Source organism: Pipistrellus hanaki (genome assembly GCF_964339955.1).
Source record: "Pipistrellus hanaki genome assembly, chromosome: 10".
Lineage (NCBI taxonomy): Eukaryota > Metazoa > Chordata > Mammalia > Chiroptera > Vespertilionidae > Pipistrellus > Pipistrellus hanaki.
The window spans coordinates 8,846,731-8,873,607 of record NC_140512.1 but is presented as its reverse complement, the minus strand read 5'-3'; the positions used below and the strand labels follow the sequence as shown (position 1 = coordinate 8,873,607).

At 53.8% G+C, this 26,877-nt stretch overlaps 1 protein-coding gene across 1 annotated transcript in view; it reads right to left on the bottom strand.

Moving 5' to 3' along the window:
- The window catches only part of MINDY4 (MINDY lysine 48 deubiquitinase 4), an 84,741-nt gene extending 72,012 nt beyond the window's left edge, over positions 1 to 12,729 (bottom strand). The window contains exons 1-3 of the mRNA XM_084896884.1: positions 12,574 to 12,729; positions 6,529 to 6,648; positions 3,032 to 3,267 (exon numbers count right to left, since the gene is read on the bottom strand). Of these exons, the coding sequence (XP_084753010.1) occupies positions 3,032 to 3,267; positions 6,529 to 6,648; positions 12,574 to 12,636 (419 nt within the window). The 5' untranslated portion in view covers positions 12,637 to 12,729. The remainder of the gene's footprint in view (positions 1 to 3,031; positions 3,268 to 6,528; positions 6,649 to 12,573) is intronic.
- Between the last annotated feature and the right edge of the window lie 14,148 nt (positions 12,730 to 26,877).

Here is a 26,877-nt window from a genome sequence, read left to right as displayed (position 1 = left end):
AACAAAACCCACATGCAACAGGCACTCAGAAAGCCCATTCACAAATCTGCGGTGATTTCTAGCCAGCCAGCGCGTCATTGTTAAAGGTAAGAAGCAGAAATTACTTTTGTATCAGGGCAAGTCTGGCCTACAAAATGAGACCAGGAAATAAAAAACAAAATCAGAGCTGATGATTCATGGAAGGATTCCTCAACTATTATACCCTCTACCATCACGAGCAGCCTTATTCCAGATCCAAGTGATGAGGAAAGCTGCGGCCTTCATTCGGCCACGGGACACGGGAGCCATTACTGCCCGCCATGGCGTGGCAGACAGAGGCTGTGGTGAACATGGCCACCCCGACAGGGCAGCTAAGGTTCAGTAAGGTTAGGCATGCCAACGGCTTCACTTTCTGGGGAGCTTGGCACTGAAAGAGAAAAAAGGGGCAAGAGAGAGAGAACGAGAACAGGAGAAAACAAGAGGGTGAGAAGGTGAGAGCAGTAAGGAGTGAGAAAGAACAGAAATGAGGAGACAGACCAGAAAAAGAGGAATCCGGCCTGCGATCCCTCAGAGCCAGCACCTGACACGGGCTGTGCCATTTCTCCCAGGGACTGGCATAAAGGGGCACTGGCACTGCTTACCAAGCAGGGGGTCCGCATGAGAGGCGGTCATGTGTGTATGATGGGGGCATGTCAAGCAGAGGGAGGGTTTGGAACCAGCCTGGGGGAACCTAGAAGAACTTCCAGAAAAGGCAGCAGCTGAGGTGAAAGAACGACAGGCTGGGAGAAGGGTAGCCAGGAGCGGGTACAGTTGGAGGGCTGTCGGAGCAGCACCTGCCCCGCTGAACCATGGTCCCGACCACAGAAAGCGTTTTGCAAGTTTCCTAAGGAGTTTGGATTCTATCCCAAAGGCTGGGGGGAACTCTGCAGGCCTCTCGGCAGGGCAGAAGCTCTGTGGGAAACTCAGTCTCAGGTCGGGAGATTGGAGGAGATCGCTAGAGTCCTGGGGACCAGAGAGCCTGGTTTTGCAGAGAAAGCAGGAAAGAGTTTACCTCACTGGGGATTCAAAAATGCAGAACCCGTGGGCAAACAGGAGCTGAGGAGAGCACCCAGGTGTGAGCTTGGGCAATGGATGGAACCGCTTCAACTATTGCATCGCGGTACTTTATCATGTCAGAAGTATTTCCTTGCCCACCAGGCCTGGAGTGTCTGTGGAGGAGGAACCTTCTTCCCTCCACCCTCGTTAACATTCAGCTCTTAGCCTTGCCTTAATTGTTTAATGGTCATCACCTTGGCAGCTGGGCACCCACACCCTCCGCTTTGGCTCCCTGTGGAAAGCTCTGGAAGAAGACACCCATTCCAGCAAGTGAGACTCACCCTCAGAGACTATACCAGAGTGTTAAGGCTACAATGTAACAGGACAGTTTTCCAAATAACAGAGGTTTAATCAAGAATGCCAATTCACCCTGGCCAGGTGGTTGAGTTGGTTAGACATTAGAGTAGGGGTGTCGAACTCAATCAGAGAAGGGGCCAAAATCTAAAATCCAGCCTAAATCGCGGGCCGAATGGTTTACTGAACAGTCATAAACTGACAATGTCATAAACTGACAGCGGAGTGCAGTGATGACAGCGCGGTGCGGGCCACATTGCAAGGCCTGGCGGGCTGGATTTGGCCCGCGGGCCTTGTGTTTGACATATGTGCATTAGAGCATTGTCCCAGGCACCAAAAAGGTTGCAGGCTCAATCCCCAGTTGGGCAAGTACAGGAGGCAATCCATCGATGTCTCTCTCACATCAATGTTTCTCTTTCCCTCTCTCTCTCTCTCTCCCTCTCCCTCTCCCCACCCCTTCTCTTCCTCCCTCCCTTCTTCTCTCTCTAAAATCAACAAAAACACATCCTCGGGTGAGGATTACAAAATAAATTTTAAAAGAATGCCAATCCATTTTCTTCCTAAGAGTGCCCAAAGGCCTTGTTTTTCAGATTTTCCCATATCTCCAGTGTTTAGTTGTATTTTAAGAAGTTGTTAACAAAACCCTTCTGAATCCTGAATTTGAACTTTTAAATCATACACATGCTCCATCACAAAGTGGTCATTCCCACGGACTCCAGAGGAAAGCTCAATGCTCCGGGCCAGGAATTTAACAGCACAGAGTGGGGAAGCCTGAACGATGCCACACACACCCCCAGAGAAGTCCTGACCCCCACAATCTGTGCACATGTTACCTTATATGGAAAAGGCGTGATTAAGTTAAAGATCTCAAGGTGGGGAGATGATCCTCGGCTATCTGGGTGCACCCAATACAATCACAAGGGTCCTCAGTAGAGGGAGACAGGGGGGTCAGCAGTGGGAGGTATGATGACAGAGCAGAGGTTGGAGTGATCTACCAAAAGACAAAGGAAATGGTACAAGCCAAGGAATGTAGGCGGCCACCAGAAGCTGAAAAGGGAGAGGAAGCAGATTCTCCCGAGTCTCTAGAAGGAACAAGCCCCACACCATGCCATTAACCAGTGAGACCAATTCTGGACTTCTGACCTCCAGGACTAGAAGATAACCATTCGTGTTGATTTAAGAGACCACAGTGATATTTTCATATGTCAAATTTTATGTCAATTTGGCTAGGCTGTGGTGCCCAGCTGTTGGGTCAAATACTAGCCATGGAAGGATTTTTTAGACGTGACTAACATCTACAATCAGTTGATGTACAGCAAAGGAGACTGCCTGGGTAATATGGTGGGCTTCACTCAATCCGTTGAAAACCTTAAGAACACAAACTGAGATTCCCAGAGAAGTAATTCTGCCCTGAGGCTGTAACACAGAAATCTTGCTTTAGCTGCCAACATGCCCTACAGATTTCAGACTTGCCCACCCCCACAATCACGAGCTAAAAATAAATCTCTTTACACACACACACACACACACACACACACACACACACACCCTCCTGGTTCCTACTGGTTCTGGCTCTCTGGAGAACTGTTACAGCCACTGAGTTTATAGACGTTTGTTACAGCAGCAACAGGAAACTGACCCACAGTGAAAACAGAAGGGATACCTGGCTTTGCTGGTTTCTGACAGCGATGTTCTCGATGCTGCATCTTCATCCGCAAGGTCATATATATTTACCAGTGTGGTCTCTGAGCTTCTCAGCGGCAATTTGTTACTTTTCTTTGGAAGTGAGAGTGCAGGCATTGGTGTTTCTTGAGTGGAGTTGTTAGCAGTATTTTCAAAGTGATCCAGAAAGTATCTGGTAATGAGTTCAAGGCTTGTTTTTAGAGGGTTTTCCTTTGCCTAACAGTGGAAGAAAAAAATCTCGTTAATTGCATGTACAGTTTCAGAAGAAAAGCAAAGATGGCTATTCTAATTCTTTCACATAAGTTTGTCAACTTCTCAGTCGTGCACTCTTTCCTGACTGCCTATGATTATATTTGAAGGACTGGATTATGACAGCTGAAGACAAAAATCTCTATCCTAAAAGAACTAGCCCCATTGCATAAGACAGACAATTGAATTTCAATTTAAATTTCATCTTGTTTTTTCCTCCTAGGGATAACTTTATAAAACATATACCCTTTCATTTAAAACACGAAGCTGTTAGGGACTGCTAACTCCCAAATCTGTAAACATTTAAGATCTGGAAATTCTCTTAGTTCATCTCCCCTGCATCTGGCACTGGACACTGGAGAACGCAGCAGGTTACTGCAAAGAGCACAGAGAGGCCCTCAGTATTGACTAGGTTTACATGCCAATCTTAAAGAAGTAAAAACATACAATGAAACCTTCAGTAGTTGGTTGGGGAAATAAATAAAATCAGTATTCCCTAACCCTGACTGTACCAAATATTACCTTAGGACATTTTTTTAAAATACATATTCCTAGACCCCACTGAGTCTTAAATCGCAAAGGTTGGAGCCCTGATTTCTTTTCCAATTCCCGTAAGTAATGTGCACAGACAGCTATCCAAGCAGTGATCCACAGGCTGGCCTCAGAGACCAGGCCAGGTAACTGTGTCAGTCCCACGCCACTTGCCCGGAAACCAAGCCCTTGGGAAGTGCAGCCAGATGCGGGGCATTCAGCGTGGCATTTTGCAATCAGAGCGATAAAGCACCTGACGGAGAGGCTGGCACAGAGGGAAGCCTTGGGCACATCCAGTCTTCTCCCCTTCTTATTCCCCTGATCTACACAGCACAATTCTGGGACCAAGACCCACAGCCACATGGGCTAGGACCAAATTCAACAGGTTGATCAGACAATCAAAATCAGAGTATGGCTTTTGTTTATTTATGAAACCCCAAAAATATATTTATCTAAATCTAAATAAAACTTACAAGGAAGTGAGTCAGGAGGGAGATATATATTTTGTTTTATTTCAACCTTCTTGGTTTTTCTTTCAATACAGGAGACTTAGGGCCCTGGTTACCTGAATTATACTTTATGGCTTTTCATATCACTTTTCTCATAAGAAACACAGTCGTTATATGAATCTAGACACCATTTCTCAAAGCCTCAGTTCCATAGAGGCACTTTTATCTATCATATACTTAATAAGGAAGACATGCCACTGGGATTAACATTAAGTTGCAGGGCTTCCCTGGAATCCTGCTGGCTTTGTGTGAATGTCAATGTCATTACACAACAGATAATAAGCATTTTAAGCTCTAATTAATTGTTTAATAGCTAATGTCCACTATATAAATCAAATAATCAGGGTACTTATCAAGATCTAATGAAAACATCTCAAGTACCTTTAAACAATAGTTACCTTAGGGAGACTAGAGTATAGTAAAGAGATAAAAATAACTTGAATGGCAAAGATGGCTAGAAAACTGTGTAAAGAGGCATTTACATGAAAAACCTCACTGCCTGGAATGGTTCATTGAATTTTCTGGTTAACTGTCTCACTCTCTGTGGCAAAGTCTTTCTGAAATGCACAGTCCACTCTCCTGCTTTATGCAGCCAATCGGGGGTCTGGAGACCTGGGTCACTAATCTTCTTTCTGCAGGACTTCAGCTGACTGCTTGCAGGACATGGAGGGGCCCGAGTGTCACTCCAGGGCCCGGGGACGAGGGGCATCTATTCGATGTCCTTCCTCAGCTTCTGCCAGGGCTCCCTGGCTGCCCCTGCCCTTTCTCTTCCAAGTGGAGCTCAAGAGCAGCCGCCTGAACGGTCCCTGGGTGGCCCGCCTCCTGCTCCCGTCTCTGGCGGTTTATAGGTTTGCTTGGATTTCCTTCACTTTATGGAGGGAAGCCCGGCCCATTTCCTCCCTGGGCAGTGATGTATGTGCACGAGGGTGATTCTGAGGTTCCCCCGGGCAGCCCTCAGATCCATCCCAACCCAACTGCTCAGATTTCATTTCAGAAAAGGGTTCCAGTTCAAGGAAGCTTGACAGCCATGCCTGGGCCAGGACTGGGAAGGGAAGATCTGGTCCTTGCCCTGCTCCTACGGGGAAATTCCGAGAGACCTTAACCAGCCGCTTTTCTCTGGCTCAGGGCTCCTGTCCCATCAGTGGTTAAAAGCTGCCCAGAGGCCAAGAGAGCAGCATCTTTTCACTTCTGTTTCACACAGGACTGCTCCCATCCTTTGTTTCCCATTGAAACCTCTGCAGGTGCTGTCATTTCACAGCCTTTTTAAAAATTGTGATAAATGCTAACCTCAATGGTCACTAGGTCCTTTCCAAATGTGATATGTGCCCTATCCCCAGGCACCATCTGCAGGAGAGACCATTCTTAAATCCAGTTAGAAGGTTCTGTCTTCATAACAGAAAGAGCAATTAAGTCAGAATGCAGCTTCATTTACCATCCACCCATTCATTCATTTATTCAGTCAATTAGTCATATAACCCAGAAATGCATATGACTATTTATTATGTCATCAGGCAGCGTGGTCAGTATGGGGATACAACAGGGAACAAAACAGATACCATCTCTGGCTCCTGCTGCGTTCTGCTGGTAGGGGAGGCAGATACTAACTAAACAGCCACACACACTCTCCAATGACCTTGACAGGCACAGCAAGGACAGCTACAGGTGCCAGAGAGCTTGTGATGGGGGTGGGGAGAGAAGGGGCCAGGGATTGGGGAAGTCCCACCCACCCCCACCCATTCTTAACTCCAATGCCCAGGGGGCTGAACCCAAGCTTTCCTTTGCCTGAATTAAAGAGCAAGGTATTACTCAGATCTGAAGAAGGAAAACCTCAGGCAGGCAGGGAATGGAAATTTTTAGTAAAACTGAATACTATGTTCTTGAGCAAAGTCTGACTAAAAATAGCCACGGGGGAGGAGGAGGGAGCACAGGGAATAACTGTTAGAGATTCGGGTTCAAAAGGAGCCTCACGACTAGGCATGTGCAGTACCCCGGGGGGCAGCCTGGGCCTGGCTGGGCTGGCACTGACTCACAGCTGGGCCTCGGCAGCACTTGGTTGGGTCTGTTTCTCCCTGGCAGTAGGTGTGCCTGCCTCCCACTGCCCACCTCTGGCGGCAGGCAGGGCCCACGCCTGCTTTGACATTGCCAAACGCAGTTCCAGAAAATCACGCCACACGTTACAAGCGTGTACCTTGTTCTCCTTGTAGAGGAATTCCAGATGCAAAACCTTTCGGAGGTTGTTTCTGCTGTTGATGCTGAGGTCGGAGCGTGGGCGTTCCTGGTCCATGGTCACGCACGTCTTCTTCAGGCCCTGCGGGGGAGTCGGGGATCGGAAGCCTCAGTCACCACGTTAAATCAAACCCTCTGTTCTCTGACGCAGGGGACTGCTGGTGTTTATTATGATGAGGCTTATCCAGCCTCCCTCACTGACTGAAGAATTTACTTCACATGACCTATACACTTGACCTCTCTCCACAATTACCATTCGGAATCTTACAGTGACCCCGTGGGCCGAGCACAGTGAGGCAGGCGTTGTTGGACCATTTTACAGAAAAGGAGAGGGGAAGTCAGCTGACACGCCGAGGCTGGCTCAGGAGCCCAGGGTTTGGCCCTGGTTTGGGAGCCACAGAACATGAAGCTTTAAAAGCAAACAAAAGGAAAGACAAACAAAAGGCCAGCATTCATTCCCTCCTACTCTCCGACATCAGAGCCAGGGGGATTCGTCCCAAGTAACACAGTGGAGTCACCTAGCGCGGCTGTGAGCAGCGATAAAGGGACGCAGGCCCAGCCACGTCCCAGCACCCAGACGTGAACTCCCGAAGGCCCAGCTAAGAAACAACCACAGCGCTTGGCTGCCCACCTCGCCTGCCAGGCCGTGGTGACCCTCAAACAGCGGAGGACGAGGCAAAGAATCCTCACAAACAGCTCAGCCTGGCCTGGGGGAGCTGCCGCTCTGGAAGGATCCAGACCTCAGTGCTCAACAGGCCTCGACTCCTCCCCTCGCCTCTGCTCAGAATTCTGCAGAGGCTCTCGCTGCTGGGAAGACACAACAAGCCTGCTGTGGCCATGAAGTGAGGCAAGAAGAACATGTGAAACAAGAGGTAAGAGCACATCCTGAGCCAAAGAGAACAAAAAGAAAGCCTTGGGCAGAGGACAGGAAGAAAGGGGGTGTGTGCTGGCAAAGGCGGGGCTGTGCCGGAGCTAGGGAGACCCGAGAGCAGGCTCCAGCCTCTCCTCTGGCTTCACCATGGCGCCACCAAGGTGATGAGGAGACCGCTGAGAAAGGGGCCTCCTCTGCTGGGCAGCCGCTGGTCCAGCGATCGCATCAGCAAGTCTCAGCCTTCCCAAGCTCCAGGACCTCGTGCACTCTGGCATTGGAAAACCACCGGCTGGTGGACGAGAACACCCCCGGGAGCCAGCCAGTCCTTGGCCCCACCGGTCCCACCGGTCCCACCGGTCCCACCAGTCCCACCAGCCACTTAACCTTCGTTCACCCAGCAAGCATCTGTCAGGCACCTGCTATGTGCTGGGCTGCTCTCGGTGCAGGAAACACAGAAGGAAAAGACCATGTTCCCCACTGCCCATGGAGCTGACTGACGAGGACGCAGGCCAAAAGCAGGGATACGCTTACAGTGTGGCTGCTGCTAATGTGGAGACAGTACAGGGAGTGGAGATAAAGATGAAGAACACCGTTTTAGGGAGTCAGCTACTCATTGAGCCTCATCCCGTGCTCACTCCTAGCTTCCGGTTTCCCGCCTATGAAACGAAGGGAACAAACCACTAGTCCACCAGCTCAGCTGCTGGAGGCGGAGTGAACAGATCAGAGCCCTGGCCTGCATGGAGCTCACATTCCATCCGTTGAGGCCTATGAAAGGTGGTGGGAACGGGAATGGAGATGGAGATGTGAGGGTGAAGAACAGTTTATGTCAGACTACCGGAGGAAGGGGGACTGGATATGAGAATTGGGGGGGGGTGGGGGGGGAGAGTGAGGGGTACTGGGAACTGAGATTATGGGAAGGGCGTGGTGCTGGTAATGACAAACCTAGGGCAGGCCCCGGGAAAGAGCAGCGGAGGTAGATGGGGCTGTTCCTACAGGAGAGGGGCCACGGACCTGGGAGGCTGGGGCCACCAGGAGTCATCACAATCGATCCTGACGCCGCCAGGACACTGTCACGCCTCCCTGAGAGGAGGTCACACTTGGTGAGTAGTAGCCGGTACAATGCAGGGTGGAGGAACGAGGCCTCAGGGGGAGCAGACAGCCTTGTAGCCTGGGGAGACCTTCGCTGGGATTTCATTCTAACGGGATCTGACTGCTCACCCGGGGAAGTGTCTTCGCCTCCTACTCTCACGATAGTCTTACAGGAGAGGGAGCCGTTATACCTGCCTTTCAGGACTGTTAAAGGATTTGAGAAAACAAACAAGCACCTAGAAGGTTCCTCAAACCATGATGGGAACTCTCATGGTTACACCTGCTGGCGCCTGCCTGAGCTGAGCCCTGTGGGGGTGCGTGGTCTCTGCCGGGGCAGGAGACGGTGAGAACAGCAGCCAATCTGGGCTGCAGCCCCAGCTCTCAGACTTGAGCTCCCAGAAGGCCCAGCTAAGAAACAACCATGGCGCAGGGTTGTGGGCACCTCCGTTCTCCTCTCAGGGGTTTAGGTGCCCAGATGAAAAATTCGAGAGCCAGAGCCGGGTGAACCAGACAATTGTCAAGGTTCCACCCAGTTCAGGCATCAGCGGAGGGGACCTATCTGGCTATGAGAGAGTCAGAAGTGTAAACTATAACGAGCTTCGGTGAACCAACCAGACAAGATGAGCCAGTCTTCCAACGGGAGTTACCTGAGAAGACCTCTTGGAGGAAATGGGCCTTGGTTGGACCAGGGAAGAGCTTGTGGAAGAATCTAGAACTGAGAGTGGGACGGTGAGGGGGGCTGGACATCAGGTGAGCACTTGAGAATTCGCTGGTACTCAAGAAAGGAAAGGCATGAGGAAAGCTCTGAGAGTTTTGCTTGATAGCCAGACTTTTATTTATTTTTAAATATTGTTACTGATTTCAGAGAGGAAGAGAGAGGCAGAAAAAGAAACATCGATGAGAGAAAATCATTGATTAGGTTAGGCAGACTTTTTTAAATGATGGTAGTGGTGGTGAGCCTCATGGGTTTGTCACTGACATATTCAATATCCAGCTGCAACTTGGCGATGGAAAGGCAATTAGCCATTAAAACAGAGCACATACAGCCGAAACCAGTTTGGCTCAGTGGATAGAGCGTCTGCCTGTGGACTAAAGGGTCCCGGGTTCAATTCCTTGGTTGCAGACACATCCCCAGTAGCAGGTTTGCAAGAGGCAGCTGATCAATGTTTCTCTCTCATCGATATTTCTAACTCTCTATCCCTCTCTCTTTCCCTCTGTAAAAAAAAAATCAGTAAAATACATTAAAAATATTAAAATGAATAAATAAAACAGAGCACATACAATGAAGCCACATCCCTTTAAAAAAATTTTTAATAAAAATACATGTTTACCCCTAGCTGGTTTAGCTCAGTGGATCGAGCGTTGGCCTGAGGACCAAAGGGTCCCAGGTTCGATTCTGGTCAAGGACACATGCCCAGATTGCAGGCTCAATCCCCAGTCGGGGGTGTGCAGGAGGCAGCCGATCAATGATTCTCTCTCATCATTGATGTTTCTATCTCCCTCTCCCTTCCTCTGAAATCAATAAAAATATATATTTAAAAAAATACATGTTTAAAAAGCAAACAAAGACTTTCAAAACAGGTGCACATCAGAGATGGGGAGGAGACAATGTTGAATGCCTACTATGTGCACCACACCGAGCTTGGGAGCAGCCCCTATATTATTATTAATCCTCATTATAAATCTGCCAGGGGGACGTCTTCTTATTCCTATTTTATAGGTAAGAAAACCGAGACAGCCATAGCCAGTTTGGCTCAGTGGATAGAGTGTTGGCCTGTGGACTGAAGGGTCCTGGGTTCGATTCCAGTCAGGGGCATATGCTTTGGTTGTGGGCACATCTCCAGTGTGGAGGTGTGCAGGAGGCAGCTGATCAATGTTTCTCTCTCATTGATGTTTCTGGCTCTCTATCCCTCTCTCTTCTTCTCTGTAAAAAAATCAATTATATATATATATATATATATATATATATATATATATATATATATATATATATATTTATATTTATATTTAAAAATCAAGACATTCAGCAGTGGGCAAAGGACCTAAATAGACACTTTTCCAAAGAGGATATACAGACGGCCAAGAGACATATGAAAACATGCTCAAAGTCACTAATCATCTGAGAGATGCAAATCAGAACGACAATGAGGTACCACCTCACACTGTCAGAATGGCTGTCATCAACAAATCAACAAACAACAAGTGCTGGCGAGGATGCAGAGAAAAAGGAACCCTCGTGCACTGCTGGTGGGAATGCAGACTGTCGCAGCCACTGTGGAGAACAGTATGGAGTTTCCTCAAAAAACTGAAAATGGAACTCCCATTTGACCCAGTAATCACACTTCTAGGAATATATCTCAAGAAATCAGAAACACCGACCAGAAAGAATATATGCACCCCTATGTTCATAGCAGCACAATTTACCATAGCTAAGATTTGGAATCAGCCTAGGTGCCCGTCAGCAGATGAGTGGATTAAAAAACTGTGGTACATCTAAAAAACATTGAGACAATGGAATACTACGCTGTCATAAAAAGAAGGAGCTCGTGCCATTTGCAACAGCATGGATGGACCTAGAGAGCATTATGCTAAGCGAAAAAAGCCAGTTCGGAGAAAGATGAATATCATATGACCTCACTTATTTGTAGAATATAATGAACAACACAAACTGATGAACAAAAATAGAGCCAGAGGGGGGGGGGGGGAACACAAAACATTTTAGAATATAGCAGAAGTAATCCTGTTATTTGCAGATTTTTAATATTTCTTATAACTTGTATGATATTATACTGTTAGTACAGTTTTGGTAATATGATTATATTTAAAATTGTTTTCCTTGAAATATTAATGTTTATTGCACATAAGAAAATAAAATATAAATTTAAAAAAAAACAGAAAACCAAGACAGTGAGCAGCGTGCCCAAGCTCACTATAGCTAGTAATGAACATATGAACTGCTCTGACTCCAAAGCCCTTCCCCTTCCTCCAGTCAAAACACTGCTTACTGCCCAGCACGGGGACGGGGCTCAGAGGGTGAGCAACAACCTATGAACCAGGAGGTGAGGGTTTGATTCCCATCGGAACACAGGCCTGGGTTGCAGGCTCCATCCCCAGTGTGTGGGGCAGCGCATCAATTCTCTCTCATCGCTGACATTTCTGTCTCTCCCTTCCTCTCTGACATCAGTAAAAATATACATTTTTATAAAACATTGTTTCTTCTCTGTGTGTGTGTGTTTTAATCTCTGTGTGTGTATGTGTGTGTGTGTGTTTTAATCCCAGTGTGTGTGTGTGTGTGTGTGTGTGTGTGTGTGTGTGTTTTAATCCCAGTGTGTGTGTGTGTGTGTGTGTGTGTGTGTGTGTGTTTTAATCCCAGTGTGTGTGTGTGTGTGTGTGTGTGTGTGTGTGTGTGTGTGTTTAATCCCAGACAAGGGTCCATCCACCCGCCTAACAGGTCACCACTGGGACTCAAACCTCCGGCAGGTGGCCAGCCTTCGGGCACTGTGTGCAGAAGGAGTAGTGGGCGCCCTCCCTGCGCTCTCCTCCCCCAGGACCCCAGCCACCTCCCTCCCGGGTGCCCTCACTCCACTGACAGGGCAGGGGAGAGGGAAGGTCCTCCCCATCCTCCCAGCCCTCCCAAACCTCCCGGGGCAGAACCCAAAACCAAACCCACAGCAAGGACGTAGCTGGGGACGCCCGTGACGGAGGGGCGGACTGTGGGGAACTTTGTGAGCTCCTGGGGCTCCCTTTTGGGGGCGCAGTTTTTCCGGGCGGGAAAGAGGCCTCGGGCTGGGTTCGCCCTGGAGGCCGGCGCTTGGCCATCGCTGGGCCATCGCCCCGGGGCCCCCTCAGCCCGGAGGGCACCGGCCAGGCCCTTCCAGCGGGAGGTGACCAAAAGGGGTCCTGGGACGTGCAGAGCCCCGTTCCGGCCAGGCATCTCTGAGGCAGTCAGCAGCAGGGGAGGTCTCCCTCCCCGAGGGTGCACGGGTTTCCAGGGGGGCCCCCTGGGAGCCCCAAATTACAGCGATCTGCGCGGGCGACGCCACGTACCTTCCTGCTGAGGAACTCCCGGACCAGGGAGGCGGCCACCTCCTCCACGAAGAGGCTGTCCATGCCCCGCTCTGCCCACGAGGCCCGCCGCGCAGCCCCAGGCCCCGGGCGGTTGGCCAGGAAGGCCGCGTTGCCGTGGCGACGAGTCCTTGGCGCGGGGAAGCCCCGCCCCTTCCTGGAGCCGGCGGGGGCGGGGCGTCCTTCAAACCCCGCCCCTGCGAGCGGGAGGCGCCGCCCACAGGCCGAAGGCCGGGGCCGCCCGGGCCGGCCACCCACTCCGGGCTGGGCTCCCTGCCCTGTCCGTCTGGGTGGCCTGGAACAGGACACCGCTCCGGTCTGAGTCTGTGTTTCCCAAGAGGAGACGTGGGGCGGATGTCTGCCTCCTTGGTCCTGGGGGAGTAAACCCGCAGCCAGCCACGTGGCCCCTGGAGGTCCCCGGCAGCACCTCCGCGGGCTACTGGGGTCACCAGAGGCCCACGGACCTTCCTGGCCTGGGCTGCGAGGGGCCCAGAAGCCCAGGGCTCCGTCTGCTCAGCACTGACATGAAAGGACAAGTCCCTCCTCCACTGGGGAACTGCTTTCCCCCTAAGGAGACCGTTGGTTATTGAGCGCCAAGCATTTGGCATACATTAGTATTGCATTTTTAATCCTACAACTTCCAGGCAGGTGCTTACTACCGGTTCCCTTCAAAATGAGACACTGAGATTCGAAAAGCTTTTGATTTTGCTGTAGGTCGTACAGCTAGGAACTGGCAAAGCTGGATTCTGGCCAAACCCACGCCTTTGCCCAGTACCGACTCCCTCCAACTCAGTGACTTGGGGTACCCCATCTGCCCATCGCCTAGAGGATGAGTGTGCTAGTGCTGCTGTGTGAGTACAGCAGAAGGGGGCGCTCAGGCAACAGAAAGGTACTTGCTCACAATTCCAGAGGGGAAGGGTCCAAAATCAAGGTGTCAGCAAGTTTGGAATCTCCTGAGGCCTCTCCCCTTGGCTTGTAGAATGCGGTCATCTTCCTATGTCCTCACATGGTCTTCCCTCTGTACTTGTCTGTGTCCTAATCTCTTTTTCTTACAAGGACACCAGCCTGGCCAGTGTGGCTCCGTGAGTGAGCATCAACCTTTGAACCAGGAGGTCACGGTTCGATTTCTGTCAGGGCACATGCCCGAGTTGTGGGCTCCATCCCCTGTAGGAGCCATGCAGGAGGTAGCCAATTAATGATTCTCTCTCTTCATTGATGTTTCTATCTTTCTCTCCCTCTCCCTTCCTCTCTCCAAAATCAATAAAAATGGGGGGGGGGGGGATCTTTAAAGGACACCAGACATATTGGATTCGGACCCGTCCTAAAGGTCTCGTTTTAACTTGTAGGCCACATTAAAGGTTCTGTCTCCATACACAGCCACTCTCTGAGGTAGCAGTTGAGGACTTCAACGTGTGGATTTGGAGGGACACAATTCAGCCCATAACACCTATACTGTCACTTATGAATTTTTCAACCGACATACATATTTTTAAGTTTATTTTCAAAGGAAAGTGCTTCCAGGCAGTAATATTCACAAAATCACACGCTACAATAGATGTGCTTGTTAAATCTCTAATACACAGTAAAACACATACCGAAGCAGAAAGTTTTGTGCCCAGGGAAAAGGGCAGCCTCCATTTGCTATCCTTCTGCTCAATTCTAGTGTTTCCTAACTGCTTTCCCTGTGCTCTTGGGGATCCCTGCATCTTATGTCAGCAACAAGCAACTCCAACTCCTACCACATCAGCTGGGTCTCTTCAGGGTCCTGGCTGCAGAGATGGAACTATGTGAGGTGGCAATGTCTCCTTGAGGTCACTAGAGGGCAGTGCAGGGCAGAAAGCTGGGGGCAGAGGTGGAGCGAGGGCCTGTGCCTGAGGCCTACAGAGGAAAGAGAGCTCCAGTCTCTGGCCACCTTTTGGCGCAGAGGTTGTGCCAAGCTTCACCACCAGAGAAGCTGTTGCAGGGGGCAGGTTTATAAGGGAGAAGGTGCTTAACTCACACTGGGGTCCCTGTGCGGAGGTGAGCTCACATCGCCCCTAAGCCAGACAAGGCTGTGAGGAGCTGTACTTAATACTCGGGTAATTATTTAATTATTTGGAAATGTCTGTGCTCCATCAGGCTTTCCCAGTAGGCCACATGCTCCTCGGTGGCAAGACCTGGCACAGTGCCTGGCACATGCCAGGTGCTCGTCAATGATCGCTGAGTGATTCAAAGTCTCTCCATTGCGTGGCTGTGGGAGCTGAGGCCTAGGACCACACAGTCAGTACAGGAGAGTGTGGGGTTCCACGCTGGCGGTGCCATCACACCTATCAAGCCGGTGCTCTTACCCCAGAGTGGAGGAGCCAGAAAGGCGGCTTTTGGATCTGCATAACTCCGTCAACAGACAGACAGACCTGGGTTTGAATCCTGGGTCCAACAGGCAGGACTGAACGTTCAGATGCTGGGTCTATAAAATGTGGGTGATCAGTCCATCACTGTTTATTGAGCACCTACTTTGTGCAGACAGTGAACAGAGGGAACAAAACAGATAAAACCCTTTCTCTTAAGCAGGACTTTGCCTTCTAAGTTGGGAGGAACAAAAAGAGTAAAATGGTAAATTAGAAGAAGATAAGTTAGGAATAATAAAGCAGGAAGTCCAGCGGGAAATGGAAAGGATGCAGGTGAGCAGTGGGGTTCACTGTTCTAAATAGCGTGAGCCTGCCACCAGCCTGGAGCAGAGCTGGCTCAGGGTACGTGCCCAGGGTGAACTGAAGGCAGGCAGGCAATGCAGGCGGAATGGATGTGGCGTCAGCGGGATCCTGGCTGCAAGCCAGTCCCCAGGAAGCTCTGGGGCGCGGATGGCAGAAAGGTGTCAGCCCCCCTCGACGCCTGTGCCCCTAACTGTCCATCTGTCCATCAGGGGCTGCAGGCTGCCCCAGCAGTGGAAAGGGAGAGGCAGAGAAATGGTCCAGGGCAGGTAGCCCTCCTTCTGCAAGGCAATGTCTGCTGGAGGGGCAGCTGCCAGGAGGGGCACCCCAGTGGGAAGGGCCTCTATGAAGGGCCAGTTAAGACAAGAGTTAAGAGAGGGAGCCAAGCGGGTATTGAGCAGAGGCCACAGCCAGAGGAAAGATGCTGAGCTGGGAGAGCGCCTGGCAAGTTCCCGGGACTGTGCGTGTGCGTGTGTGTGTGTGTGTGTGTGTGTGAGAGAGAGAGAGAGAGAGAGAGAGAGAGAGAGAGAGAGAGAGAGAGAGTGCTAGCTATTCACATGGCATCTGTGCATGTGTGCATGCAGGATGTGGGTGGCTGGATATGTGTGTTGTTCATGCAAGGGTCTGTGTGTGCCTGCAGGCATGTGTGTGAGTGGTGAGTGTGTTCTTCATGTAGAATGGTGTGTACACATGTGCACACATGTCCACGTGCACGGAGAACCTTGTGGACTGCTGTGAGGCCGGGCTCTTTCTCTGCGTGAGGTGGGAGCCATTGCAGGTACCGGAGGGGAGGGTGACAGGATTGGACTGACCTCAAGGCCCCGTGAGGGGTGAGGGCGAAGAGGCTCCTGGGGGACCTCACGCCTCTGCATTGGCCACCTCTACCCGAGGACGGAGCACAGAGGCGCTCACCAAAGCTCTGTTCACAAGGCCTGAGGCAGAGGGTTGCAAAGACAAGGGGAGGGGCCCTAACGCAGGGGCGGGAGGTGGGAGGTGGGGGCTCAAGGGCCCTGGACCCTGTCTTATGATGCAATTGTGAAGAGCAGTCGAGAAGGAAGAGGGGCTCACTGGAGATCAATTGTCCCGAGGCCTGCGCACAGCTCAGAGGGCTCTGTCAATGATGCCCCAAATAATTAAAACAAGTCTGCACTCCCCCTCCTTTCTCCTCTGGGGAGGGATGTTCATCTACAAATAAATTAAAACCAAATTCAGCAATTTGCATGACTCCAACTCGCAGGCTGGCTAAGCTGCCAGCTCCCTCCAAGATGCCTGTGGGCCTGGTAAGTGGTAAGCCGCTCCAGGCACATGCCTGGCTGGCTGTCTCCCTCTGACTGTCCACACAGGTGAGGGGGTTGGGGGACCATGGGGGTCGTGAGGCCCCCATTCATCTTTCTGTTGGGGTGGGGGCTGTCTATGGGGGCTGCCCACTGGCGGGTCTGAGTGGCCTCTGAGCTCCCCCATTCCTCCCCCCGCACACACACACTGTTTACGTCTGGGGAGGAGAAAGCTTTGGCTGACCCAGGTCCGGGCAGAGGTGCTGCATTGAATGGGCTGCTGTGACAGGACTTCGAAAAGCAAACCCAAGGCTCTGTAAAGTCGAGGTGGAACTGCATTAGGCAACCTGAACAAGCCAACAATGCCGGCCCAGCCCTGCTTCTGCAGAGCCAGGCGCCAGGGGACGAGCCCAGCCCTGGGGAAGGCCAAATGGGTGGCCCCTGCAGCCTGTCTCCCCGGGGGAAGGGCCAGGCCGCCCCGCGGGCAGGGACAGGAGCCTTGACTCCAGGAGGGCGTGGGAGAGGCAGGGCTCCAGGCCTCACGGCTGACAGGACCCAGTGGCCTCTGCCCCAGGCCAGTCGGTGGCAGTGGCGCTGGCCCAGGGGCTGGCTACCCCAGGCCAGGACACCTCATACATGAAGGAACCAGGGGTGGGAGGAGGGGGCAGGGAGGGGACTCTTAGGGCCTAGAAGGCCAAGTCCTCCCGGTCATGAGGACATGCCCTGCCCATCTGCAGGCTCTTCAGCGGGGTTGGGTGGGGGGGGGGGTCTCACCATGCTGAGAGCCCGGGCACCTGTATCGTCCTGGCAAAGGCTCGGGGCTCAGGCCTGCTTGCCATGCATGTCCTACACACGGAGCCCTCTCTGACACCCAGGGTCAGCAGTGGGGTGGGGGTGGGGGGTTGAAGGTGGGGAAGGGGTGGAGAGGAGAGGAAAGGCCTGGTGCCCAGCCCTGGGGAAGCCGATAGGCTGTGTGTTATAATAATGTAAGCCCTCTAATGTATGAAATAATTACTGTGTGAAATGCTTGCTGAATGGAAACCCCCAATACTCTGTAACTTCCAAAATTGATGAGCACCCCACTATTTTTATGTATAAGCTCTGAGCCCTTAACGTGTAAACGCCCTGCTCCCAGCATAAGGCACACCGTCCGGCCCACACTGATGATGAGGACACAGCTGGTTACCGCGGTCTATATAACCCGGGACCGTCTTCAGCTGAGGTCTCCTGCCCGATGAGAGGAGGACTCCACGATGCTCCGGGAGACAAGCCCCTGATTGCTCTGCTGTGTGGCCTGAACCAGCTGCGGCCTCCTGCCTGTCTCTGTTTTCATCGTCTGTCCTTCAGTGTGCGTCGCCGGGTGGCTTTGCCGGAGCCCAGGACCCACTAGGAATAGATAAATAAACCCTGGGTGAGTGCACACTCATTCTGTCTTGTGTGTTCATGTTTTCAGGTTTGGCTCAGCTGTCTAGACATTAAAGTACCAGGGGATAGGCCGTTATTGCTGACTCCTGGTCACCTGCGTTTGTCCAAGTCTAGACAGATAATCAATTAATTGGGGCCTAATTGGGACAGTGTGGCTCTGTTCTGGGAGTGGGAGGACCCCATGGGCAGGACACGGGACCCAGGCACAGCCCCTTCCCTGGCTCACAGCCCTGCTCGGATCCTTCTCACCCCTCTGTCCCTGCTCCCCCCCGCTCCTTCAGGCACCCAGCCCCACCCGGCCTGGGCCCTCAGGTTACACTCCCCACAGGTGGTCCTCACCTCAGCTGGGCACTGCCCCCTCCAAGGGGGCACTTTCATTCTCCTCGCACAGGGGGGGCTCCTGGAGTTTTGTGGTCAGGGCAGGAGATACAGGAAGTCCCAGGTGACTTGGGAAGATTTGCTCCCCGTCCTCACTTGGTAAGCGCAGTCAGCCACGCCGGGTCACACGGCCACGCTTTTGCGCAGGCTGACCCTCTGCAGGCTGACCCCCTGCAGGCTGACCCCCCTGCGGCTGACCCCCTGCAGGCTGACCCCCCTGCGGCTGACCCCCCTGCGGCTGACCCCCCTGCGGCTGACCCCCTGCGGCTGACCCCCTGCAGGCTGACCCCCCTGCGGCTGACCCCCCTGCGGCTGACCCCCTGCAGGCTGACCCCCCTGCAGCTGACTCCCCTGCGGCTGACCCCCCTGCAGCTGACTCCCCTGCAGGCTGACCCCCTGCAGGCTGACCCCCTGCAGGCTGACCCCCCTGCAGCTGACTCCCCTGCAGGCTGACCTCCTGCAGGCTGACCCCCTGTAGGAGCAGAGGAGGAGTTTGGACTTGGTCTCCGGGCAGTTGGGAGCCACCGACGATCCTGGGCCTTGCCGAGGAGCGGAGTGTCCGAGTGACGTGGCCAAGGCATCTGCCCACGGCTTGCCCAGCCAGGCCCTTTCTCCCAGAGGAATAGCCTTGAGATGAGGAGCTTCCGTGGAGAGCATGTGGCCTTTCCCAGCGGACTTTTGCTGAATGGCCATGGTGTGGGCTCCACGCTGCCCACAAAAGCCTTTCCCAGGAAAAGCTTCAAGAATCACTGAAGATTGCCAACTGGAAGTAAACGAAGGACCTTCCCAGGGCTCTCCGGGCGCTCGGTGGAGTCTGTGTGCATCTCACTAACATCCCAGCGCTGGCGGTGATAGAGTAGATACACAGGACGAAAATCCCACCAGGACTCCTCCTTGCGGCCTCATCCAAGTACTCCTCCCAAAGGCCCATCTCCTAATCCCAGCACATGGGGGTGAGGACCGGACATATTAATTGGGAGCCAGAGGGCGGGGAGGGTGTGGGGGGAGACATGAGCATTCAGCCCATGACAGTGTGTGTGCAATGCTCCCTTACCTTCTGGCCTTCTCGTCGGGCTTCTCCAAGGAGCCCAAGTGTGAGCAGGCCTTTGAAGGGGAGAGCAGGGCAATGAGCTGGGCCGTGAGGTCAGGGCAATACCTCTTCCTTCTCCACAAACCCACCATTCTTTTCCCAGTAGGGGGGACCCTTACTTTGGCTAGAGGCAGCCCCTAGTTTATCCTGGTCCCAACTCTGCCTATGTGGGCAACCACATGCCCACAGGGGCCCCTAAGCAGGGCTGAGCCATACCCCAGAGAGATATCTGTCTCTCTCTCTCTCTCTCTCTCTCTCTCTCTCTCTCTCACACACACACACACACACACACACACACACAGGCCCCAGCTGGTTCAGCCAGCCCAGCCCAGGCTCAGGCCTGTGAATGAAGAAGCCTTCTTGAATGCTCCAGCCTCATCAGACAATTAATGCGATTGCACCATTGAGCCTTCCCCAAACCACAGAACACGAGCGAATCAGTGACTGCCGTTGTCCTAACCGTTACGTTTGGGGTAATTTGCTATGCAAAAATAGACAACTAAAACAAATTGCAGCCAGCAGGCTATCATCCTCGCCACTCAAGCTCCCAAGTTCAGAGAGTGACAGTTCAGAGAGCGAGGGATGCTCGGTTACAGGGACACCCGGGCGCTGAGGAGGCCCTGGGCTGGGGCCTGTGTCTGGTTGGCTCGGTGACGCCCTCCTCAGCCTGCACCACCCACGCGGGTCCCGTGGGCATCGCTCCTGGACCAGCCCAGAATCGGTGTTCCGGGAGCCATCACTCTCCTCCTTCAGTGGTGCCTGTGGCAATACGCTCAGGCTCGTGAGCAATCAGGGATGTGCAAATGAAAGCCAGGCTGTGACTCACCAGATTGGCCAAGTGACGATCCATCAGGAAGGACCTCCTGGGTCCCAGGGCCAGAGGGCAGCGACCTGTAGGGGGGTGAGCAGCCTCACTAAAATACAAAAGGTCCGCTGAAACCGGCTTGGCTCAGTGGATAGAGCGTCAGCCTGCAGACTGAAAGGTTCTGGGTTCGATTCCGGTCAAGGGCATGTACCTTGGTTGCGGGCACACCCCCAGTACGGGGTGTGCAAGAGGCAGCTGATCAATATTTCTCTTTCATCAATGTTTCTGACTCTCTGTCCCTCTTTCTTCCTCTCTGTGCTGAGTCCGCTCCCGGGGGAATACTTGCCCACGCCGCACACAGAGGCCTTGTCAGTAACTGCAAATGGAAGTGGGCACTTCCCCATGAACAAGAGCTGGTGACACGCGGGCCGCCACCACCCAGTGGTATGTTATGCCACGTGTAGGCCACAGCACAGATGACACACACAGACTACATACATAAGTGACACATGGCACAGCAACACTGGCATTGAAAGGTCTCTAAAGCATACTGTGAGGCGAAAGGGCATCTGCACGGCATGACATTTGTGTAAACAACCTTCCAGAAAGCACTTGGCAAAGGGAGCTGTGGCCCAGAGAGCCGAAGTCACCGGCCCAGGGAGCCGAAGTCACCGGCACGCTGCCAGGGCGACGCAGCTAGCACGCAGCAGATGCAATGCTGACAGGCGGTACCACTTCGATCCGCGCCCCTACTACGTGCACTACAGAGCAGTAGTCAACAGAGCCCAACATCAACAGGACAACTATGGAAATCTCTTTTGAGAGCCAAATTTTTTAAACTTAAACGATATAGGGAGGTACGTTGTTATTAACTTAATTAGGGTACTCCTAAGCTGGCCTTTGTTATAAACGTCTCAATCTAATTGAGGCATGTGGCTTTTGAGCCTCGGTTTGCCGACCACTGGTATAGAGGACCCGGCACAGAATCAATATTTGAGGACACCTGTGATGGTAGTTATGGTCTGTTCAAAACCCAGCCTCCCTTTCCCAAGCAGCCCCGCGAATAAATGCAGCACATTTGCATTTCCTTTGTCAATATTCTATACACCTGCCGACGGGAGCATTAGCAGCCTGCGTGGCCCCTGCGTGTCTCCGCACAGCCACCTCCTATTATCCGAATCAACGGCTCCAGAGCTCCGTTTGAGAGCACTACCTTTCTTAAGGCAAATAAAGAGCTTTTGTGTGAAAGTCCACCTCTCCCTTCACCAACAGCCTCCTTCCTGGTGAGAACGGCCGAAGGGGTGGTGGTTGGGGCCCAGGTGGTAGAGTGGGGATAGAGCTAATAATCTCATTTCACAGCAAATCCTGGGAAACAAGAAGGTATGTGTAAGGACCTGCAGAGCTTCCGAGTTCCTTCTGCCGCCAGACACCCCAGCACAGTGCTTACAACTCAGACTGCTCGGGTTCCACTCCTGAGCCCGTCAGTTATTGGCTCTGTGACCTTGGGCCCATAACCTAATCTCTCTGAGCTTTGGTTTCTTCTTCCCGCAAACACAGAGAGCAGTGAGGCTTGTGAGGATTATATAAATCCATACGGTACCCGAAAGGGATTAGGAACCTGCCGAGCAGAGACTGAGGCTGTATTCACACGAGCTGCTGTTATCGCACAGCCCACTGCGTGCAAGTGCAGAGGCTCAGGGTTGGGTGTGAGATTTTCACATCCCCGTTATACATGCTTCCTCTAAAAGCAGCACAATGGACTTCCCTAACCTAAGGCAACAAGAATGACTCTCTCCCTCCTTCCCTCCAGCATCCAGTTGTCTCCATCGAGGGTTCCCATCTCTTCCTCGCAGACGGCCCAGCCCCCATAGCTGTCCAGCCTCCTCGTCACACCCAGCCTGGTGTTTCCTCACTTTGAATGGAGCCTGGGCCAGCCTGGGCCACCTCTTGCCGTCCTCCCCGGGGTGAGCGGACACAGGGCTGGGCCCACAGGAGGGACCGGGGAAGGACGGAGCGTCAGCTGACCCTCAGGGGCGAGGCAGCTAAGCGGAACTGCTCTGTGATCGGCTGGAGGCAGCCCCCCTGCAAAGCCGGCCTCAGAGCACCGCCTCCGGCAGGCGCTTGTCTCCCAAGCCGGGAGCCTGACCGGCTGATTCCTGCACTTTGTCCCGATCTGACCCGAAAGCAGGTGCCCTACCAACCCTGGCTCGCCATGACTGGGGGGCTGGAATGTGCTGCTAGCCAGGTGCCCCTGAAGTAACCCAAAGGCCTTGCTCTTCCTGCAGCTTCGGCCTCTGAGTCTCCAGCTGGAACCGAGACCATGAGCTGTGCAGAGACATACCAGACAAATCAGACACGTGTGCCAGGCCCGTGCCGGGGCCAGGAGGCTTGTGGTCTCCTCCCTGGTAGCCGTGCTCACGTGCCCAGCTAGCCCACCCACCCAGGTGCCCAGAGCAACCACACCCAACCTCCCCCTAACAGAGCCAAGCCCTGCGTTTCTAAATACAATTCTTCTTACTATTACATAGGTATATTTGTAAAAGTCTCCGACACTGTTGGAAACGACTGAGAAGCACAGAGGAAAAAGTCAGACATCCCCGCTGCTCCTGCATCCCAGAGCTCTCTGTGTCTAACCGTGCGCTTCTGTCCTCTCATGACAGGCAGACACCTGAGCTTCAGCGACACGCAGTAAAAAGAGTTGAGAAACCCGCCCCGACCGCCAACTAGTGCCATTGGTGTTTACACGTGGTCTAGGAGATTCCCAGAAAAATTCAAATCAAGCCCACGCTCGGGGTTCAGACACACGGACCCTGTCTATGAGATAAATGGGAGTGGGGCTGTCACGGGTAGTGCTGTGTGTCGGCTGTGGGGAGGATAACTCACCCCGCTTACCCCGCTCACCTTGCTCAGCAGGCAGGTGGGGCAGGGAGAGAGGCCTCAGTGCTGAGTGCTGGCCCTCCCGCACTTGAACCAGGCCTCCCTGGATTGAATGGCCGTGAAGTGCCCTCCAGCTCCGTGTGCTCTGGGAGCAGCATCGGACCGGAACTCAGCCCGGCGCGGCCACTGTTACTGGCAGAGCATCCGCCTGGTCTCCAGCCTCTGGGCAAGCCCCAGCCAAGCCGTCCTCCACGCCAAAGTCCCGTGTCATCCCCGGGGCTAATCCCTCCTATGGCTGCCTCACCCAGACCACAGGCCTCCTGGCCAGGGCTCTGCCGTCTGCTCAGCCTCACCGCCCTGCTCACCCAAGATCGACTCCTCTCCCACCAACCCCTGCTGGTCCCTTACTTAGCCTATGTCCGTGGTCGGCAAACTCATTCATCCACAGAGCCAAATATCAACAGGACAACGATTGAAATCTCTTTTGAGAGCCAAACTTCTTCTAATGCCACTTCTTCAAAATAGACTCGCCCAGGCCGTGGTACTTTGTGGAAGAGCCACACTCAAGGGGCCAAAGAACCGCATGTGGCTCGCGAGCCGCGGTTTGCGGACCACGGCCTCAGCCTATGTCATTCTCACTCACCCCTCCACACCTTCCCTTCAGCCAGCCCAGCTCTGCTCCCCTTCCCCCGCAGGCTCCCTGGTCCTCACAGCCCTGGCCCATCCTGATCTGTCTCCCCGATGACGCTGGAACGGCCACTGTCTTCTCTCCCCGCACCCTGTCCTTCCTCACTGCTCCATCCGTGAATGTTTAGTCCGTGCTCAGGACTGTCCCCCTCCAGCTCAGTGCCCTTGCAGTTCGGGAGAGGCAGGTGCGGGTGGAAGCCCAGTGCTCCGGGGCTTCTCAAACCCCTCTTCCCCGGCCACCCCGAGCCTTGCCCTGAGACCATCCCTACAGCCGTTCCCATCGGCTTAGTCACTCGACAAATGTGTTAAAAACCTACTCTGGCCGAAGCCGGTTTGGCTCAGAGGATAGAGGGTTGGCCTGCGGACTGAAGGGTCCCGGGTTTGATTCCGGTCAAGGGCATGTACCTTGGTTGCGGGCACATCCCCAGTAGGGGGTGTGCAAGAGGCAGCTGATCGATGACTCTCTCTCATCAATGTTTCTAACTCTATCCCTCTCTCTTCCTCTCTGTGAACAATGAATAAAATATATTAAAAAAAAAAAAAAAGAACATACTCCGCTCTAGGCACCCATGCCATGCCTTGTGTGGGGGCTTGCACATAGTGGGTCCTCAATGTTTGGTGACTTTGAACTCGAAGACACAAAACCACATTTCTGGGAAGTGGCTGGCGACACCTGTTCTCACTGGATCCTTATGCTGTTCCTCCAAGGGAGGTGCTGCGACGTCCCTTTACAGCGACGGGAACTGGGGGAAAGGTGAAGGGAGGGAGCCGTGCATCACAGGGGCCGCGGGGAACGGATGCTGGAGCAGCAGGGAGGCCCGCAGAGGGGACAGGACCCCTTCCCCAGGGAGGAGCAGAGGCTGACTCCTGCCAGCCCAGCCAAGGTGGCTGCACCGGGGACAAGAGGCCAGCCGGGAAACCACAGACCGAAAAGCCGGGAGCCAGCCCCTTGGAGCCCGCGCTAACCCAGAGAAGACAGGTCCCACAGCTGCTTCCCAGCATGAGCTTCCCAAGCAGGTAAGACCTCTGCCAGAGCTGACTAATCCCGCCTAATGAGACACGATGACGTGGTTTTCCTCCGAGATGAGTGACAAGAGGCAATCCGGATTTTGCAGGAGAAAACAAGAGCGGGAGATCAAAGCAAGAGCCCACAGAAGCCGCTGCGCACATAAAAATAAACAGTGAGCAAGAGCGATGGCTGTCCTTCCGGCGATGCTCTAAAACCGCGGTCTGAAATGGCACCGCCGAGGCATGCGCTGTGGTCCCAGACTACACTGGTGCGACCGCAGCTGAAATAAGGAGATGGCCTCACACACCTGGGGACAAGGGGTCACCTGGCCATAAGCTTGGGGGCAGGGGGAGGGGACCCCAGGCAACCTCAGATGAGAGGCGGGGTCAGCGTGGTGGCCCTGCGGGACAGGCGGACCCCACTCTGGGCGGAGGTACCCCCTCAGCTCTTGCCTGGGCTGCTGTACCGGCCCTCTCTGCTCTCTCCTCAACTCCAGACTTGTGTCTCCAACCCATGACCACCTTGCTGTCCGGGCAAGCCTTCCAGAAACAACCAGCCCCGCCCGTCTCTTGCTCAGAGACGCATGGAACCCAAGTGTCCCTATGAACCCCACAGAGCACTGCGGTGTCAGTTTTAGGGGGTGGGGGTCAGTCCTCCAAAGCTACCCTTTCCTTTTTACCTACAACGGCCCGGCCGCCCGGCCATTAGATGCACAGAAGCTCTGGGCTCTCCTCCATCGTCCTGGGCTCCCAGACATGGGGACAGGTCCTCGGTTACCTTCCCATGTCCCTGGTCACTTCTTACTCTGAACTCCACCCTGTCCAACCCCTGATCCCTTCTCACGTGATCAGAATTCCTAGGGGAGTGAGCGGTAGAGACACACGTCCGACTGGGGGCAGAGGCACGTGGGCTTCCCCAGAGCCTGGGGGGCCCCTGGCGCTTTCCCTCCCCTACCCCCAGCCATCTCCCCTGGCCCTTGTCTCCCCTGGCCCTCGCTGCCTGCCACAGAGAAGGGGGCGGGGAGGGGGGGGAAGAGGTGAAAGAGAAGGGGGAGAGCCAGGCACTGTCCAAGCTGGTTAGAGACCATCTTCCTAAAGCCAGGGGCCGAGAGCCAGGCCTGTGAGATTTCAGGGGAGGGAGGTGTGGGAACAATCAGGGAAGGCTGCCTGAAGGAAGGGGCGGAGAGGAGGGGGACGGGGGGGGGGGGGGGGGGGGGGGAGGCCAGGGATACCAGCGTGAACACAGTGTCCGAGTTTCTTGAACTGGCTGAGGCCTCCGGGGCTGGGCCCACCTTGTGCACCTCCCGGGAAAGCTCGGGGCCTACTAATCACATTCCTCAGATGCTTTAGCTCCGAGCCTGGGGACGCTAAGCTTTTAAACCCCGCACCAGCCCACCTGCTGGAACAGGTCCCGAGGCTGCTGCTGCGGCTCCCAGACAGGCCCTACCTCCCGAGCCTGGAAACCAGCTGCTCAGCCCTGCCTGGTGACCCATCGCTTCACTCTTCTGTGTGTGCGTGCGCATGTGCCTGTGTGTGTGTGCGCGTGCGTGTGCGTGCATGTGTGTGTGCATGCGTGTGAGGGCGCGTGTGTGTGTGTGTGTGTGTGTGTGTGTGTGTCTGTATTTCTGAGCCATTTCAAAGTCAGTTAGACACCGGGTGTCCCCGAGTACGCATTTAGCCCTGGGCGTGTTTCCTAAGAACATTCTCTTACCGACCCACAGTGCACGGCCCAGACCGGGATGTGGTCATTGATTCAGTGCGGTTCCTTCATCTGAATCCACACTCAGCTTCCCCGTGTCCCACAGCCACTGGCTCCTGACAAGGCTGCCCTGGCCATTGGCATATGAGCCCGGGCTGGGAAGCCACCGCCAGGACCCCTCCTCTTCTCAATCCCAGGAGGTGGAGGAGGTGGGGGGGGGGGGGGCTGGTGGCTACAGCCCAGGCAGAGGCATTAACCCCTTCCCCGCAGCTCCGGGCAGTCTGGCCCCTGGCTGCCAGGGGAGAGGCGGCTGCCCAGCGCCCGCTATAAATAACCTGGAGGGGCGGGCTGTGGGG